At 37.5% G+C, this 19,654-nt stretch overlaps 1 protein-coding gene across 2 annotated transcripts in view; it reads right to left on the reverse strand.

Moving 5' to 3' along the window:
- Positions 1-19,654, reverse strand: part of LOC129765067 (MOXD1 homolog 1) — a 123,477-nt gene that overhangs the window by 62,895 nt on the left and 40,928 nt on the right. Inside the window, exon 2 of one of the 2 annotated variants that reach the window (XM_055764904.1) lies at positions 8,331-8,363. The exons of the other annotated variant lie outside the window; for it this stretch is intronic. Coding sequence (XP_055620879.1) covers positions 8,331-8,363 — 33 coding nt within the window. The remainder of the gene's footprint in view (positions 1-8,330; positions 8,364-19,654) is intronic. 2 annotated transcript variants of the gene reach the window in all.

The raw sequence follows: 19,654 nt of genomic DNA on the forward strand, positions 1-19,654 counted from the left end.
GGATATCTTCCAATGCAGTCTGGAATAACCGAGCAAAGCGTTGTGTTCATACCGCTTTTTGAAGACCGCACACATTCCTGAGTGCAAAAATGCATGTGAGTATAGAAAACCCCGCTCCTTGCATCTATTTTGCAACGTCGATTTTCCCAGGCTCATTGGTTTAGAAATATGTGTTAGGGAAACACATTCCGGTCTGCATAAATGCATACGAGTACAAAAGTACCCACACCTTGCATCTAATTTTGAACGCCGATTACTTGGACTCCTCAGTGGGGAAATCGAAATCTGTGTTAGGGAAACCCAATCCGGTCTGCAGAAATGCGGGCGGGTACGAAAGTACCACCGGTTTGCACGTATTTACAATGCCGATTTACCCAGGCTCATTGAGTTTGAAATGTATATTAGGGAAACACAATCTGATCTGCGGAAATGCATGCGAGTACAAAAGTAATCGCACCTTGCATCTATTTTGCAATCTCGATTTCCCCAGGCTCATTCGTTTTGAAGTCTGTGTTAGGGAAACACACATATTCCAGCGATCGTACCACTGCGCAATTATAACCGAGCGGGCACCTGCTCATATTCCGATTTTTAGGATTTCAATAGCCTATTATGAAAGCAATTTTGAAGCTATTGAAACAAGTATTTGGATCAATAAGTAAGAAGCATGCAACGCGTAGACATTACATTTTTGGAATGAAATGTTTATCATACCATTTGTTCAGTTGTTAAGAGGTATTAACGCTCAAAATCTTGTTCCAGCGTAACGCTCTCGTTTTCGAAACTTTTAACTTACACCCCATATAGAAATGAAGGACGTAGTCCTATGTCAAAATATTTCCTACGACTGTTTCAATTGCTCCCGTGGCCAGCTTTACATATACTATACCGGGGGATTCGCTTGTGATTACCGTTCAATACTGCAGTACCTGTCACATAAAAAAATTATCATGGCATAAAAATCGACACCCGGTACCAATAGAAACAACGCAAGTCCGTACAATTTCTATGAGACCAGTTGAACTTCACCACTTCACCGTGAGACTAAGGTTGCCAACTATTATTTTCAAAAATCAGGAAGAATGAAAATATCAATGAATCTGGGAGAAATCAGAATAGCTCATATTGGGTTGTCCCGAAAGTTCGTGCCGATTTTTGGGAAACCAAAAGCATCATTTTTTTTAGGCAGTCATATATTTATTTAATTTTATATGCACAGTATTGCTCCACAATTATTCACTATCCCTCACCCAGCTTACAAGCTCTGTTCTCCCAGAACATTTTTGCTTCCTCATTGAACACAGGTATTTGTATGCTGCCCATAGAATCGAAGATCTTTGTCCTTAAGAAAATTGTGCAAGGACCTGAACATGTCTGAAAGTGCAATATCCGATTAATTTAGCTGGTAGAATAGCACCACTCAGCCAAACTACGAAATAATGTATCGTATTGTGAAAAGGATAATTGACTTGCAATAAAAATCACTTCGATGACGACTGTATCGCAATTAATGAAATTTTTAACGGAGTGTCTTGAAGGTTCAAAAATAATGAATGAATTCTGCTTCGAGATCGAATGCGGAGCCACCAGACTTTTTCAGATGCCTGCAAATTTTGATTATTTGTGTTTGAATATTACATATTCTTATACGATTTTCAAATCATATAAACTCATATATTGTACATGTAAAATCTGCGAAATGTCTGTAAATCTATCTAGAGTGGGAGGAAAAAAGATCTCGTGCAATGTTTATTCGTTCAATTTGCGTTGACAGTATTGAGCTTTGTACTATGTCAATGTGAAGGGAAAATAATAATGGATTTTCAGGTGGGCTAAACACGCTCTTAAAATAAAAATTACGAATGAAGATTTTCCTTTCCGTATCGAACATGAATTGCTTTAATAGAGGAACACGTTTTTTGAGGAAACACCAGGAAATGTATAGACAAATGGTTAGGTAAATGTCAAGATTACGCACTTAAAGCATTAAAAAAACACGAAGTAATTATTTTTACTCAAAATATAACGATTTGAAACTGCCTTCGGACGTGCTAATCCGATAGAGTACTTTTCACGCCTTCTTCAAGCTCCAAGCTTCAATGTCGACACTATTCCTTTGATAACGCGAATGGTTTCGGAATAGATAGATACTAAACGAAAGAAAGAATAAGCATTATATATGTGCAAACCGGAGAGCTTTTTCTGTAGGCTGTCATGACAATTCTTAATTCGAACTAGGAAAACTTTAGCAGGGATCCCAGTATATTTATTACGGATTATTTTTATTCTGATAAAGTAAAAATTGCAAAAATCAAGAAAAATCAGGATCATTTTTGAAAAATCAAGCAAAATTGAGTATTCGTCAGGATATCAGGGGACATGTCAAAAAGTCTGGGAAATCCTGAAAAATCAGCAAAGCTGGCATCTCTGCGTGAGACGGTGATGTTTCTAATTTAGAGCTATGTTTGTATTGGTGACAGCTATGTAATGTATGGCTATTATATGTTTGGATGTGTGCAAGTGCACAGTATAAACAAATATTTTCGTTATTTTGAGTGTGAATTTGGTATAATACGACTCATCAGTTTCTTCATTTCAAGTTCTCTAGGTAGGTCTCTTCGGTTCCGAAGAGAAAAACGAAAAAGAACACATTAAAGCTATTACTCGCGGTGTTGACAATTCTTCCTTAACAAAACTCATTTGACTCATATAGTCAATCGCAAAATTAAGTGTACACACATGATTGGTTCGGCATTTTTGCGTTTTTTGGGGTTAGAAAATAAATAATATAAAACGAATTATATCCATCATATAATTTACTCTTTTCACTCATATGTAGTGATAAGAAAAAAAATTAAAAAAAATTTTACTTCGTGTTTAAAGAACAAACAAAAAACCTTCAACTCAGACGCAGCAAAATTGAGTGTACAGTTCAAGTTTTTCATTTTTAATTAATTTAGAAATGTTAATAGATAACAGAAATCAATCCTCTAGTGTTTGGTACGCCTCTTTGGCATCCAGCACTGCCTGCAAACGCCGTAACATCGGCGAGTTTTCTGGTCACTGTAGACGGAATGCTCTCCCAGATCTCCTTAATCGCCGTTTCGAATTCCACCTTATTCCCTGGACTGGTACAGAGGTACCTTGAAGATACCTAACTTCACGTATAATCTAGGCGTAACGAAAACAAGGTAATTATTTTTGTACCCACAATGTTCGGTTGAATCAACTAGGTGTATTTGTGTTGTTAGGATTTCAATTCTACTTCAAAAACTGTTTGTGTTTTGATTGTGCAACACGAGTAATATGTTCAAAATTTGTATTGAGATAAAAAAAAAAGTTTAATATCGCTACGTTTTGTATTAATCCACATGTCTTCAAATGTTTTTCAACGTAACTCCTAAACATATATTTTCACCATAATGATGTATTTGGAAAAGTTTTTTTTCTTTTATTTATTTAATTAGGCTCAAGTGGATAAAGAGCCACCATCAAGCAATACATTTTAAAACTATTTGAATATATTATAACTACATAATCATTAACTTAAGTCTAATTAGCTAAAACTACAGTGCAACCACAGTGCAATATAAAAAATATATAATTTATTCCTTCGTTGTCTCGTCGGTATTATCCTTGTCTGGAACAGTGCCTGTGGTGGGTCGTAACAATTACATCGCCAGTTGATGTAGCAACAGTATCCTTTGGTAATGAGTGCCTCCTTGTTATGTTAATAGCTTCTGTAATGATCTTATCTCAACGGGTACTAAGTTCTGCTTGTGTAATAGGAAAGGAAGGGAGAATGGACAGTGGGAGTAGGAGATGCGACCTAAATAATAACATTAGCGCTTCTTAGGAAGACATATATGGGGAACATAAAATTAGATATCGCGAACTGGCATGCGTGAGTGTACTCCTTGAGCCTATAAATCGGCAACCAGTTTAATTCTTTCATTGCCAAATTCATTACATGACCAAACAACGTGCTCAATGTCATGATATCCTTGACCACAATTGCATAAATTGTTAGTAGCAAGACCTATGCGGAAGAGATGCGCATTTATCGCGGAATGATTGGACATCAATCTGGGCATAGTACTAATAAAATTTCAGTCAAGATCTAGCCCTTTAAACCAGGCCTTCGTTGAAACTTTGGGATAATAGAGTATAGCCATCTCCCAAGCTCATCTCTGTTCCATTGGTTTTGCCAACTGGTGAGTGACTGCTGTCGGGAAATGGAGAAGAATTCCCGATACGCTATTTGTCTTTCAAAAACTGTGCCCTGCATACTACCCATCTTTTCGAGTGTATCCGCTTTCTCATTACCATGAATAGAGCAATGGGAAGGAATCCAAATGGAAGTGATTCGAATACTTTTATCAACAAGAAAATTCAATGCATTCCTAATTTTGATAAGAAAATATGATGCCTTCGTCTGTTATTTCAAGGATTGAATGGGTTGTATACTGCTAAGACTATCCGAGAAAATGAAATAATGATCAGCTGGTAAGGACTCAATGATCTTAATTGCATGATATACTGCAGCTAGTTCGGCAACATACAAGGGTCTTCAAGTCTATGGAAGCTATTGTAATGTTCATTAAAGATACCAATATTTTGGAAAAGTTGTTGTTTATAATAAGCAAATTCATGAAATTTCATGAACATGACGGTATAGTACGACAAACATATTCAAAGGGCCTATTTACTATAAAAAAGACATTAAATTAGAAATATTATTTTTGCGTAGTGGTAACATCCATACTCCTCACGCTAAAGGTCACGAGGTCAATTCCCACTCCCGACATTCTTTCAAAAAATGGAAGTAAAAGTGATGAACCAGCCAAAATGTGTTGAAAGTAGACTTTCCGAGATCTCGCACAGCACGCAAAAGTGTGTTTTGCGTTATCCAGTCTCGCATCTCACAAAGTCGTTGGGAGCATTCTGCAACAAATGAGCGAGGCAGTCGAGCGAGCAGACTTCCTGTGCGCGCTGAAATTCCGAGAGACGAGTATCGATTTTCTCTTCCTCACAGCCCTTCCATGTGCAAGCGATGAGACCGGGCTTTAGCACGCGAGCTTGGGATTGGCTCTTTCTTTTCTCTTATGTAAAATTTTGTGATGTGTTCAGGAAATGCCTCGTCGCGTTTCGATGCGAACGATGCACATGTGTTGTGTACACGAAGAGATGCTCGTGCATTAGTGCTCGCGAGACTTTCTCGTGTACCTGCCTCAAAGTGACATTTCTTTAGGCCTTCTGAGATCTCGCACAGCTCGTAGAAGAGACAATGTGCTTTGCCCTATTCAGCCTCATATCTCACACAAACATCGCGAGCTGTGTGCAACAAATGAATGAATTGTTTGGATGACTTTAGCAGTGATATATATGTGAAACAGTTCTTCATCACTAATTATTCTACGTGTCATATTACCGAATTACGAACACCAGAAGCACAACTTCCCCCGACAGCACCAAATGTCACATTGAGGCAGGCACACGAGAAAGTCTCGCGAGCACCAACACATGTGCATCACTTATGTTGAGGTGCAACGAGGTATTCTTGAGCACATCTCAATATTTTACGAAAGAGAAGAGAATGAGCCGAACCCAGACTCGTGTGCTAAAGCCCGGTCTCATCGCTTGCACATGAAGGGGTTGTGAGGAGGAAAAAATTACTCCTCGTTAATTATTAACATTTGTTAACGTACAAAAAAGTAAACATAAAAATGTTTCGAAAATTCAGAAAAAATTCGATGTTCCACAAAGTTTGTCAAAAATAGTTTTACCATCTTAGACTGATTTTTTAAATTTTGTACATGACTTCTATTTTATATGAAAAAAAATTAGGAAAAAATAAAAACACGTATTTTAGCCATTGCAACTTAAGGTTTTTTTTTGTGAAAAAAAGAGTACTGATTTTTTTCTCAGTGTATATTTTTTTCACGTTTAAACATCAATAGTCTATAACTCTTTCTATGCCACTATTTCGGTACGACTCATAGTTTTTGAGATATATCATTTATAAAAGATTTCTGTTACTAAAACCGTTACGACCTTTTCGAAAGATACACTTGAGTCAAAAAAATCTCAAATGCTGTGGAAAACTCATATTTCTTCCAACTGAAACGAATTACAAGCTTTCATTCGAATCAAAAATACTTATGTTTTGTCGATTTCATTTGGAATTGCTCATTTGAAATAGCGGTGATCTGCTGATATTTGATATTTGAAATATGTAAATACAGCAACAACATTTGTACTTTTCAAGCCTAAATTTATCCCTTTGCGGTCGTTTTCGAAAAAAAACAGTGACATATACACTATGTGATATATAAGATTATGTAAAATAAAGAAGATCTATTTATTTTTGTGAACTTGAGATGTTTACTGAACAATATGTTTTAATATGATGTTTGTATATATAAATTATATTTAATGTTTCTTTTTCGTGTGATATCCATCACGAGAATAACTTAAAAGTTGTTCCACCAATTTTCGTACGAATTCTCGTGTTCATCCCATATTCATGTTGTAATTCATAATACAATTTGGCTTTTTATTATAGTTTCTGTGTCTGAGGTGTCGTAGTTACTCAGCATCGCGACCATGATTTTCCAGTATATGCACATTATTCATATTTACTTCTAGTAAACTGCATGAAAGGCTATTGAAATGAGCAAAAAAGCCTTTCCAATCAAAAGGAGTCCGAAATGAAATCGTATATATTTCCTTCCTTCGATTCTCCAACCTTTTACTATGAATAGCCATAATGAACCGAGATTGCGAGGACACGAATGAAATTACAAGGACCGGAAATATATTGCATATAATTGCGCAACAGAAAATATTGATTGAATTCCAATTCTGTTTCGTACTTCAAAACCGCTTTTCTTGTTTTTAGAGGCCGAGAATTATTTATCAATTTGTTGAATAAGTCGAACGGAATCCAATGCTCTAGCAACATAACCGTTCGTTGCTTGCTTTAAATTTAAGCATTTTCCGAGTAATGCACGATTTCTCCCACCACCCGACAACTGCTACAAAGTATTGATTTTTTCATAAACTTCATCTCATTGTGATAAAGGTCCAGTTTATGCACACAAGCCCAAGACACAGACCATAGAGAGGGGGGGCGGCGCACAAGGTAGATAAGATGAATGACGAAAAAAATTGAATGGTTTTCAGTTTCGCTTGCTTCCCTTTGGGCAGGAAAAGAATAATCTTCCGCGCGTCGAATTTCGGCATGTTTGCAAAAGTTTACTGCTGAAAGCTTGAGTGTATCGGAAATCGAGATTGTATCTTTATGAGTGGATACAGAAATGGAATGTGCTGCAGTATCAGCACGTTTCATTTTATTATCGGTTTGCCGTCGTCTTTTAGTATTTCATCCTGAACAAAATAGTTCGCTGGATCGGTTTGTTAGAGGAAAAGGGAGCAAAAATGTGACCCTGCACAGTTGCCTCCGTGATTTATGAACTTGTAACCGGAAATCATAGATATGGGACATTGACCCATGTTTTTACTTGCATCCAAGGAATATGTGCTTGCGATATAATCAATAGTGTGGTACCTTTTCGGAATATTGAGTCATTGCCTTGTGTTCAGGAAACCCGTATGGGATAATTCGGTAGCTGGGACCAACGGCAGTCTGCATATCTCTGGCTCTCGTCATGTATTCTCACATTCGTTTGCGACATGTACACAGCCATGTTCACTGTCAGTACCATCTCCCTCGCATTGTAGAGACGTGGTATTTGAATTGACAGATAAGGTAAAAAGTGTGACCGGAAGTGTATTCGTCAAAGTTGGAATACGATATATGTGCGAGACGTATACTTTACATCGCAAAAACAAGAGCAATCATATTGGAATAGCGACAATAAATAGACTTGACACAATGGGCAAATAAATCGACGAATGCTATGAAAAATAGGTGATGTTTTCATGAGTATTAACATGTGGCAGTGATGTGGCTCCTTACGTGAAGAGCAACTGTATCATGTCTTGCTTTCTAGGAAATATTGCAAAGCCTTTTAATTAATTTTCGTACAGATAATTGGAATTTTTGAGCTCGTTATGGAATGAGCGAGTGATTCGTTCAATAATCTATCTAGCTGAAATTTTCCATAAACAAGAAAAACAATTAATTTTAATATAATCAATTATAACATTCCAGTGCTCGCTTGTGTAGATCTATCAACATCAATCATCTTCATTATTGGTATTCATTCGAAGTCGAAAGTGTTTTGGAATACAAGGAATTCTCTTGTGACGACTTCGTTTCCTACCAAAATTCTTAGTGCGTAACACTATCGAAGGTGTTTACTTACGTAAGCGACAGAATGGATCAAGTAAATGCGTACCTGAAAATAGAAAAAAAATAAAATAAAGGAAAATCAATCAGTGATTTATGTGGGTAATCGTTACTGCTAACTAACTTACAGATAAGGAAAAAAATCTAGCCTATCGGGCAGATATTGATAACATGTCGCGAACCACAGCTCTCGCCGATTCGAGTGGGAACAGACACACAAACCATCGATACTCGAATGACATTCGACACTGAAACGGATCGAGATACACGCTGGCATAAATTTATGCTGACGAAAATTCACATTTCTGGGCGCTGACGGAAAAAATCAAACAGCTTATGGGACCGTCGGGGGCGGATCCTTGTGTTTGTGCGTCTGTACGAGATTGATTCAGTTCGTGGGAAGATATGGTGCGAATTTCATGAATCGTTATACAAATGCCCCCGCCGATGTTGACGATGTTCTTTTTTCGATATTGATATTGGGGAAGACATATGTTACGCTTTGAGGCATTACCATATCCACACAATTCAGAATGGGTGCAGATACTGAGTTCTCCTTTCCAATCATTGAGAATCAGTGTCTGTTCTTATCTGAAAGCGCTAAATTAAAAATCACACCCGAACATGCAGAAGATAATTGACGATACTGGTTTACTACTGTGAAACTGGTTTTTTTGTTTGTTTTAATCGTTAGGTGTAAAATAAGAAGCTCCAGAAATATATATGCAATAGTGATGATGACGGATATCATTGAGTGTTCATAATGGAAATCAATCCATCAAGATTTCTTTGCCGAGTGACGGATATGAAAATTGTTAAAAAGGGCATAATCCGAATGCTAAAATTCTACGAGTTACAGTCAAGACCTGTCATTTTTGAAACTCAGAAACATACAGTGACTCAAACTGGAATTCGTACTCCACCATGCAGATCTGTTTATTTTACGAATATATTGTTATCTTGGTGTGTGTAGTGAACAAAAATAACGGGAAGAAATAGAAAAATTGCCAACTAAGTCGATGGCAAATCCATTTAACCGTTTCAATCAGCTTTCAATTGATCCCTGTAACGTTTCTGTAGTATTTTTCAACACAGAGATATTTTTATTTGAATGAAAAATTTCCCCTTCATGTTTGATGATGAATAATTCAATAAAATTTCGAATGTGTTTGTATACGTGTGAGTATCATCACTCATTGCAATCCTCGTACTTACGAACGCATGAAAACAAAAAAATTCGAATTGTTCATTTTGAGGGTAGGTACGCATATCATTCTGAACTTTTGGTTCAATGTCATCGCACTATTTTACTCCAAACTTTGACCGATTGGCCAAAACGAAAAACTGCTGAAGTTATCAATATGTAACATTCACATGTGCTTTGAGGATAACATTAGAACTTACTGCAATATTTCAATATTTGCAAAATTGCAGATAATTTCTAAACACTATTTTTGGCATTTTTAAAAATTGTTGCAAAAATATAAAAAAAAAATTCGTCAAAGCAACAACTGAGCCTGTACAGAATTTTCGTTCTTGTTGAGTTTTCAAAACTACCTTTCGGTTTGCGGTGCAATCATTATTTATTTAATTATTCATCATCTAAGACGAAGGGGTAATTTTTTATTCAATACTAGCTGACCCGGCATACTTCGTCCCGCCCAAAATTTGTTTTTTTTGTTATCAATGGGCCTGAATCTCGAATACACTTCGAATACACTTCACAGTGGAAACGGAATGAAACGCATCCGCGATGACAACGGTACGGTGTCGACATCTGGATACGAGATTAGTTTCCCACTAAACTTATCATTATAATATCAAATTATCTTCAGATGAAATTTTTGTATGAGATTATTATATCACATGAAGAAAACAAAGTTTTCCACTCACATTAAATACCAGTTTGATACGAAAAAGTTAATTTTCATTTATGATTTTTTATTTGAAAAGTGCCTCATTCTGCCTGAAAACTTATTATTATCTTCGACACTGCACTAACTCGTAAAACGTAGTTCAATGGCGTGCCGTTTATTTCGTTTCCATCGTGAAGTGTATTCGAGGATCAGGCCAAATACCTTCAAACATTCACGTTTTCTTACTATGAGCAAGTTCATGGGTCCAATCGCGGAACTGTTCATTGATTGATCTTCTAATCGACCCCATTGAATTTAACTTTTACTATAAAATTCCTAGTGTTTCTAACAAAACTCATCATTATAATATCAGATTATTTTCAGACACAATTATCGTTCAAGATTTTTCAACCACTTGCAAGTAACATGTTTCTCCATTACATGGAATACATGTTTAATACAGAAAGACGATAGAATAAAGACAGCCCTAAATCAGACAATTCCTTCTTCAAGTTCTGCTCTTATCAACACATTTGGCGATACTTTTTATTGGTATGGATAGAAGAAGATATAGGAGTGCGTTTCATCGTGCGTAGAACATATGGAGATTCAATTTTCCGAATTTTCCCTTTTTTCTTCAGAGTTTTCCAAAAATTTTCAATTGTCATGTTTGGTTGGAATATTTTTGGTTGAAATATGTGTAATATTTTTATGGGGCCCCCTCTCCATTCCAGGGGAGGGTGGTATCATTCCATCATAGAAACATTTCTCTTACCAAAAACCCTCACATCTCAAATTGCGTGGGGAGCCCCCCCCCCTCAGAGAGAGGGGAGGAGTGTCTATTCACCATGGAAACGTCTGTGTCTCCTAAAACATTCGCATGACAAATTTGGCTCCATTTGCTTGATTAGTTTTCGAATTATGTAGAAATTTGTTTTTTATTTGTATGACAGTTAGAGAGGGGGTGGAGTGTCTAATAACCATAAAAACATTTATTGTATCCCTAAAACCTCCACATGCCAAATTTGGCTTCATTTGCTTGATGTATTCTCGAGTAATGCAGAAATTTGTGTTTCATTTGTACGGCAGTACACCCCCCCCCTTAGAGAGGGGGGTGGAGAGTCTAACCACCATAGAATCATTTATTGCACCCTAAAACGTCGATATGACAAATTTAGTTTCATTTGCTTGATTAATTCCCGAGTAATGTAGAAATTTGTGTGGCAGAGGTAAGTTGGCTGATAAGGGTATAGAAAACTCAATAATGGGTTTCCTCTGCGATTATCAGGAAGGGATAGTTATTAATGGAGAGAGGTAATAATCAGGTAAGCGATGGTAAGGTAAGTGATGTGATTATGCAAACGTGAACTATCGACCAGTCGATGAAACGGAAATTTCGAATATCTTATATGTTACAATACGTGGGAGGAATTATCCTTAAGAAACCTGAGAAGGATAACCTGCAAAATAAATTGGACCAGCGATATATTTTTGTTATTTATCACACGTAATTTTAATCGAAATCCTCCTTACTCCCCAAACCTCGCCCCCAGCGACTATCACTTATTCCCGGTGATGAAACAGGCGTTCGGCGGTCAACGATTCTATAACACTGAAGAAATTTGTGACGCAGTTACATCGTGCTTCAAAAAGTTGGACGCTACGCACTTCGCGCTCGGAATAGAAAAACTCGTGCCACGCTATGAAAAATGCCTCGAACGTTACCGCGATTATGTAGAAAAATAGAAAACAAAACGTAGATTACGAAAATTATTTTGTTTTTTGTCCTAACTTTATTTTTCCGCGATTGCCGAGGCACTGAAACTTATTTTTTGATCGACCCTCGTAATATATACACGATGTCTACTTTGATTCACAATATATATGATTGTAATTCGATCCCACTTTATGTGCGAAATGGTTCCCGGAATAAATCGCCACAGAAAACGACTGCAACAGAAACCACCGCTTATAAAATGTGTAGTAGGCTATAAATATTGTGGCGCGGTATTGTATTTCAAAACAAGAATTAACCGGGCAAACGTATCGCCCCAGGCAAACGTAACGCCCCGGGCAGACGTATACCGTCCGACGCTCGCTAGAGCTCGGTCGGACATTGCTAAAGGATCGTATCCTATGTTTCAAACTAACCGGGCAATCAGTGGATCCCAGGTTTGCGTGCGAGACACCGCCGCTTCCGACGGCGGGTCGGCGGTGGACTCGGATTGCGTCATCTTGGCGGCATGGGCCGCCTCGATTCCTTATCCTCGCCAAATGGGGACTTCGTCCCCATTACATTGTCCTCAGAATAAATTTCGAAAAACGAGAACAAGAGAATAAATTTATAATAGAAATGTGAGGCACATGATGTTTTTCCCGCGCCAAATATTTCTAGCCTACTACACTTTTTCTAAGCGGTTGTTTCTGTTGCAGTTGTTTACTGTGGCGATTTATTCCGGTCACCGTGCGAAATGTAATATGCAAAGTTATACATCATTATGTATCCCATATATTGAGCGGTATATGATGCGCCTAACTGGTATATGCATGCAAAAGTGACAATACATGACAATTGCTTCCGTATTAGTTTGGATGAATAAGGTACACCGGGGTAAGTTGATACAATAAAATGAGAAATCCTTCTTCAACTTAGTGTCACATTGTAAAAAAGGAGTATTTTCTCGTCTTCTCAACATGAATTACATCTGAGGGTATTGTAAAGGATACAGGTATGAAACTAGAATCTTGGGTTTGACTAGATCAACTATAGAAGCGAATTGAAAATAGTGTACCAGGTGATCCACTTACCCCTATGTTAAGGGGTAAGTGGATCGTGATTGTTCCTTTTATGATAATAATACACAATCATAAGAATAAATAAAGCAACTATATCTTATTACTTTTTATTAGCTTAAATAGTGTATAGATTCGAAGACAATTGAGAAAAACCCATTATTTTTTCTTCGAATTGAGTCCATCATTGAAAAAAACATAATCACCTAGCAATTGGAACACGTTACTTAGTAGAACCTACGTCACGATTTTTGGTGTTCTTTTGGTGATATAAGGAGTGTTTGAACAGCATCCGATGAAGTGATCACTTTGGTTCCATGCTTGAGAAATAAGTGAAGAAAACACCGATTTCGAAGCCTTCACACCGTAGTGTTTACGCTGCCAAGCAATCAAACGTTCATCACACTTTTGCTTAAAGGGTTTGAACACCGAAATATCCATGGGTTTCAGCAAATAGCTTGTGTGAGGTGGGAGTTTCAAAATCACGACTTGCTTCTCCATAGTCTTTTCAACCAGTTTCAGACTGATATGCGATGAATCAGAACAGACTGATATGAGAATATATCAGAACAATTGACCGTGTTTTCGGAATTACTTTCAGAAATAGGCGCTCGAAATAATTGGTGAATGTCTCAGTATTCATTCATCCGTTTGGAGTAGCTGCGTAAGTTAATCCAGGAAACTCGCCTTCTTTAGATGCCATCCAGCTTGTCTATAGGTTTTTTGCTTTGAATACAATCAGTGGAGGCAGTTTTCCACCAACTGCCTTCCCACCCACCAATACGGTAATATTCTCTTTGGCAGGTCCTGCTGTTACACGGTGTGCTGCTCTCCCTTTCTCTCCTACAACCTTCACACGAGTAGGATCTGCATTGTAGTTTCGATCAGGTGGAACTCCATGAGTTACTTTTTCTAAGAGTTGCAACCTCAACAGATTGAGCCTTCTTTTGAGATAAACCGTGACGTTTCTTGAAGTTATAAAAATGTTCATCTCCGGGCAAAGAATGTTTGAATGGATTGGGAACATTGTTTTTAGTCAGATACCGTGCGATGGCCTGTAGAACCTCGGTCTTGGATAAGCCAAACCCCCATTTCTCCATCGTTTTAATGCACGAGGCTATTTGAGCTTCGACATTAATCGGGATCGTAGTGGGTCTTCCTCCTGTAGTAGTTTGAACGCCAATGGCCGCATCTAAAGAAGCTTGCCGGTGCTGGCCTTTTCTTCGCGTATGTCCGAGCCATTGCAGCTGGAATGATATAAGGAATAAATTGAATTTTCTATTGAACCAACAGACAGCGAAAGAAGCCAACTCATTATGCTGCACTCTGAGTAACCAAAAAAAACCACTTACCCCATTTTACGTAATTAAAAAAACATGGGGTAAAAATTTTCATTTGAATTTTTACAATTTAAAGCTAATATGATACGGAAGAGATGCAGATGCAAACTGCCTTCGGACCTTCTGCCATCTACCAGATGGTGGAGATAATGTGCCTCTCTAAATGGAAATCCCAACCAGGTGTCGACACTGTATATGATGTAATATGTCCTCATTTATGATCTAATGATTTACTGTTGAACAGTTTCCCACGGCATGCAATACGGTTTTTTGCAGTAATACATTGATTTTCATAATACATTTATGCGACTCACGAACTGCATCCACCTTTTATGCATATATTGGGTTGGGGAAAAAGAAATGTCGTATATTGTCAATATATGGCAACACTTAAACATATCTTGTGTTGTACTTATCGCATCGGGTCATACTATACGGCTATTTAAAGACGACAATCTGTGCTACAAGTGTCGTTTCGACAGTGTTGTGATTGTCCTTTTTAATCTCAAGTTATAGCGCGTCACAGATGGAGTCCACCAAGCAAGAAATTCGCCATATTTTACGTTTTTACTACCTGCGAGGTAAACCTGCAACGAAGGCGGCCGAAAAAATCCGTGTAGTTTATGGACCCGATACTGTAACGATTCGCCCAGCACAGCGTTGGTTTGATCGATTTCGTTCTGGTGTAGTGGCTGTCGAAGATACACCCCGTACTGGTAGGCCAATCGTCGTGGAAACCGATAAAATCGTTGAAATCATCCAAGTAGACCGGCATGTGAGCACTCGCTCAATTGGCCAGGAACTGGGTATTGACCATAAAACCGTTTGGAACCATTTGCAGAAGATTGGATTCCAAAAAAAGCTGGATGTATGGGTGCCACACGAGTTGACGCATAAAAATCTTTTAGACCGAATCAACGCCTGCGATGCACTGCTGAAACGGAACGAACTCGACCCATATTTGAAGAAGATGGTGACTGGTGATGGAAAGTGGATCACGTACGACAACCTAAAGCGAAAAAAGTCGTGGTCGAAGCGCGGTGAGCCGGCCCAAACCATCGCCAAGCCCGGATAGACGGCCAGGAAGGTTTTGCTGTATGTTTGGTGGGATTGGAAGGGAATCATCCACTATGAGCTGCTCAACTATGGCCAGACCCTTAATTCGGTTCTCTACTGTGAGCTGCTTGACCGTTTGAAGCAGGCGATTGATCAGAAGCGGCCATAAATGATCAATAGGAATGGTGTTGTTTTCTACCAGGACAACGCTCGGCCTCACACATCTTTGATGACCCGCCAGAAGCTACGGGAGCTCGGATGGGATGTCCTATTGCACCCACCGTTCAGTCCGGACTTGGCTCCAAATGATTATCATCTCTTCCAGTCCATGCAAAACGCTCTTGATGATACTAAGTTGGCCTCAAAAGAGGCTTGCGAAAACTGGCTGTCTGAGTTTTTTTGCAAATAAGGAGGGGGGGGGGCTTTATAAGGGGGGATAATGAAGTTGCCTTCTAAATGGCAACAAGTTTGCGAACAAAACGGCGCATATTTGACTTAAATTGAATAATTTTAAGTATGTTAAATAAAGCGTCAAACTTCGATCAGAAATACATTTCTTTTTCCCTAACCTTATATGATGTTAATTTGTTCGATTTGACGATAGTGTATATAATAGAATCGATGATTGTTATACCTAATTGCGACTTGACATATCGTGATGAATAAAATCAGGGGTTTCGCCTTTTATATGATTTTAAATATACATGATGTTTACTTTGATCGAACAAAACAAACATTAAATCGTATTAATAGCCATAATTAGAGGCGATATACATACATTCAAGACACATTTGGGTGATATCCGATGCATATAACTGACATAAACAAGGAAAACTGGAGGCGATATATGTATACGCCATATTCTATACGCACATAGAGCCTTGTATAACGACAAACGATGTTTTTTACGTCATATAAAATGAATAGAATATGCGTATGTAATACTGCATGTCGCGTATGTAATACTGCATGTACTGCATGCGTATGTAATACTGCAGTTCGTTAAACCGATATACGACATAATCCATCAATGAATAGCATAGAAAACCGTGTTTTTGCATTTTATACGATTTTGGATACACATGATGTATCCTTTGATTGATATTTTATACGATTGTAATTTGATACGAATTTATATACGATCTAGCATGTGCAAAAGTTATGCGATTTAATGTTTGCTAGGATATTACCCAGCCAACATTAAGTCGTATGAATAGCTATAATTGGAGGCGATATACATGCATATGCATATAACTAGCATTTACACGCAAAAGTGGAGATGATATATGTATATGCCATATTTTGTACGCATATAAAGCCGTATATAACGATATAAGATGCTTTTCGGACTGATATGCGATTTGATCCGACAATGTTACCACTCAATCCATCGATGACATGGAAAATCGTGTTTTTGCATTTTATGCGATTTTAGATATATATGATCGATATTTTGATTGATATTTTATGCGATTGTGATTTTATACGAATTTATATGTAACTTATCACGTGCAAAGTTATACGATTTAATGTTTACTGGGTATATATGACTGTAACTTTTCTATGCGCCTTGCGACTTGGAACATGCAAAGTTATACGATTGATTGATTGCTAGGAATTATTGACATACAAGAACCCCATGTTTTCACGCTCACGCTAGAACGCTCTGCCGCTAATACTATTATGCACTAAGGAACAAGCCAACAGGGATGAAGCTCTCTAATCTCTAATGAATAGTCAACATTCATAAAACATATATTCATATTCGTTTTAGAAAAATAATTATTTTCATTTTTTTTGCTAGTAAGTAAGACTACTTGTATGCTATATTTAAGATAAAACAAATTATTGAATTCAATTAAAATGACATGAGGAAATGAAATGAGAAGAATTCATTTATCAGGTTTCAATTGAGGTTTACTATAATGAATACATTGTTTCTCAACTGAATTGACTTCCTGGTAAAGTAACATATTTTGCAAACCACACAAGAAAGTACAGTTTGTATGTTTTAGAACTAACGTGAAATCGATAAACTCCATTAAACTGTTTGTTCTCAAACTTGCCCGCTAATGTTGATTATTCAAATTTGCTTCGCGCTGGCAGAACATGACTTGATTCCTCGCATTAAGTAGGTCCTGTGAGGACAGACTAAATTTATGCTAATTAGGTCCTGTTGGACAAACACTGCCATATATGATAATGCTGCATAAGCAGATCCACTGTGGAGCTTCCGTCGTCATTGCCGGATCTATTTTCAGTCTGACTATTCACCTCTGCACCAACAGATAATTAGTGACAATGGTAAACACGTCTTCTTATCAAAACAAGCTTCAAACAACGGGCTCTCTATGTATTTCAGTCGTCAGCTCGATGTCACCTGTCTCGGCTTGTTTAACGTCTCAGCTGACATCAATAGCTTCAAACTGATGAACTTAGATTCAGCGAAATTTGATACCTTGCGATGTCTTTTGATTACGTGGATTAGAGATTATGTCTTCGGGACTACGTGAAACTCATTTCAAGCCGTGAGTCATAAAACTCGTTGCTGCTATTATTATTATTAAATAATGACTTGTGTTTTAAAATGAAACATTTAACTGACATGGTTCATGCAATATTTGATTAATTTCAGACACCTCGTTTGAAATTTAATTTCCGTTTATGTTTTTGAGACTTTTTTATACATAATAAACTTAAATAAATGTTCAACACCTAGCAAATTGATTTTCTGGCATGGCAAGAACCGATTATGTGCTTCTACTTGTCGGAAAGTGTTACAAAATCTGCTGTTATGCAACAACAGTTCTAATCATCTATTTCTGCACTGAAATGCAATCTCTTTCCCCCAAAACCGGTCCTTCAGAACACTACGAACTCCTCTTACGTTATTACTTTCATTATTTCGACATACTATCAATAATCTGAGCTTACGTCGCTCGGAGGCGGCACCAACCATTACGATGCTGCTAGGCTGCTGCTTTCATCTACACGTCCTCTTTAGTTATCTCATCTTTCGCTTCTAGCTTCTTTGTGCAGGGGTGGAAAGATTATCTTCTGAACCAAGAACTTGACAGTATGAACGGGGCCAAGAGCAAGATGGGCTACTCTTTTTGGCATGTTCCATCCTTTTGAGCAGATTCAACACTAATTGTTGAAGTTTGCGTCTTTGGCGGCATTGCAGTGAAGACAATACGGTGGATAGTTTATTCAACGGAGAAGTATATTTAAGGAATCGATAATGGTTTCCGGCAGGGTGAACATGGGATACGGCTTCAGGACTTTTGGATAAGATGATATTTTACTTTTAAACGAAAGGGAAACAAACAGTGGAAATAACATGTCACGTTTGTTTTTCGGATGCTTTCTTAAATTCATATACACTTTAGAAATTGTCGGAGGACACTTGAGATATTTTACATAAATTTATAGCTCAATTCATTCAATTTGACCATCAATATTTCATCAAAAAGCAGTACAATCTCTGGGGCCAAATGGAAAAAAAGGAATTTATGCTAATAACACGGAAATATATTTCAACAAGCTTTACTTTATTCAGAGGTAACCTCACTTTGAAAATGTCTGTTTTTTAAAGCAAACGTGAATTGCTTATGATGATGCAATGTACGGTGGTGCTTATGCCAAATTTTATTTTATGAAGTGGGTAAACGCCTCAAGTGATGCGATGAAAAATAACTCTTCCATCCCATAAAATTCACTTAACGTGAAAATATCCCAATGAAAATTGCAGTACTGTGGAAGGAAAATTCTCCGTACAAAATGCAGGCGTTTTGGAGAGCTTTTAAAAGACATAAAAGATTGAAAGCGTAGCGAGATTTATGTCTCTATCAAACAGTTGAATGGCAGCAGTATTCAGTTGAAACATAAGAAGTGAAAAATATTACGAAGTGAAGTTCGTTTCTGCGCTCTGCGCCTCAGAGCACAACATTCGAGGAATGTCCCTAGAGATATTCATACATTTTAATGCGGGCACTTTTCAATAGCGTAGCTCTGGGATAGTTTTATGTTTCGCTAAAAACCAAGTTTCATCCTAAGGCTCCAGGCTGCAAAACAGATTATCTTCTCGAAGACGTTAACATCCTCTGTACCAAAATATAGTAAATCAATGGGAACACATAAATACACTGAACACATGGAATTTCTCAATCGACACATGATCTTTGTATGCCGTTGATAAAAATTATTGAAAATTCGTCAATTTTTGAATATTCAGTTGATTTCGAACAATCTTATTCTTAGTTGACAGTCAACGAATTATTGATTCCAGTTTGTTG

The sequence above is a fragment of the Toxorhynchites rutilus genome, chromosome 2 (genome assembly GCF_029784135.1).
Source record: "Toxorhynchites rutilus septentrionalis strain SRP chromosome 2, ASM2978413v1, whole genome shotgun sequence".
Classification (NCBI taxonomy): Eukaryota; Metazoa; Arthropoda; class Insecta; order Diptera; family Culicidae; genus Toxorhynchites; species Toxorhynchites rutilus.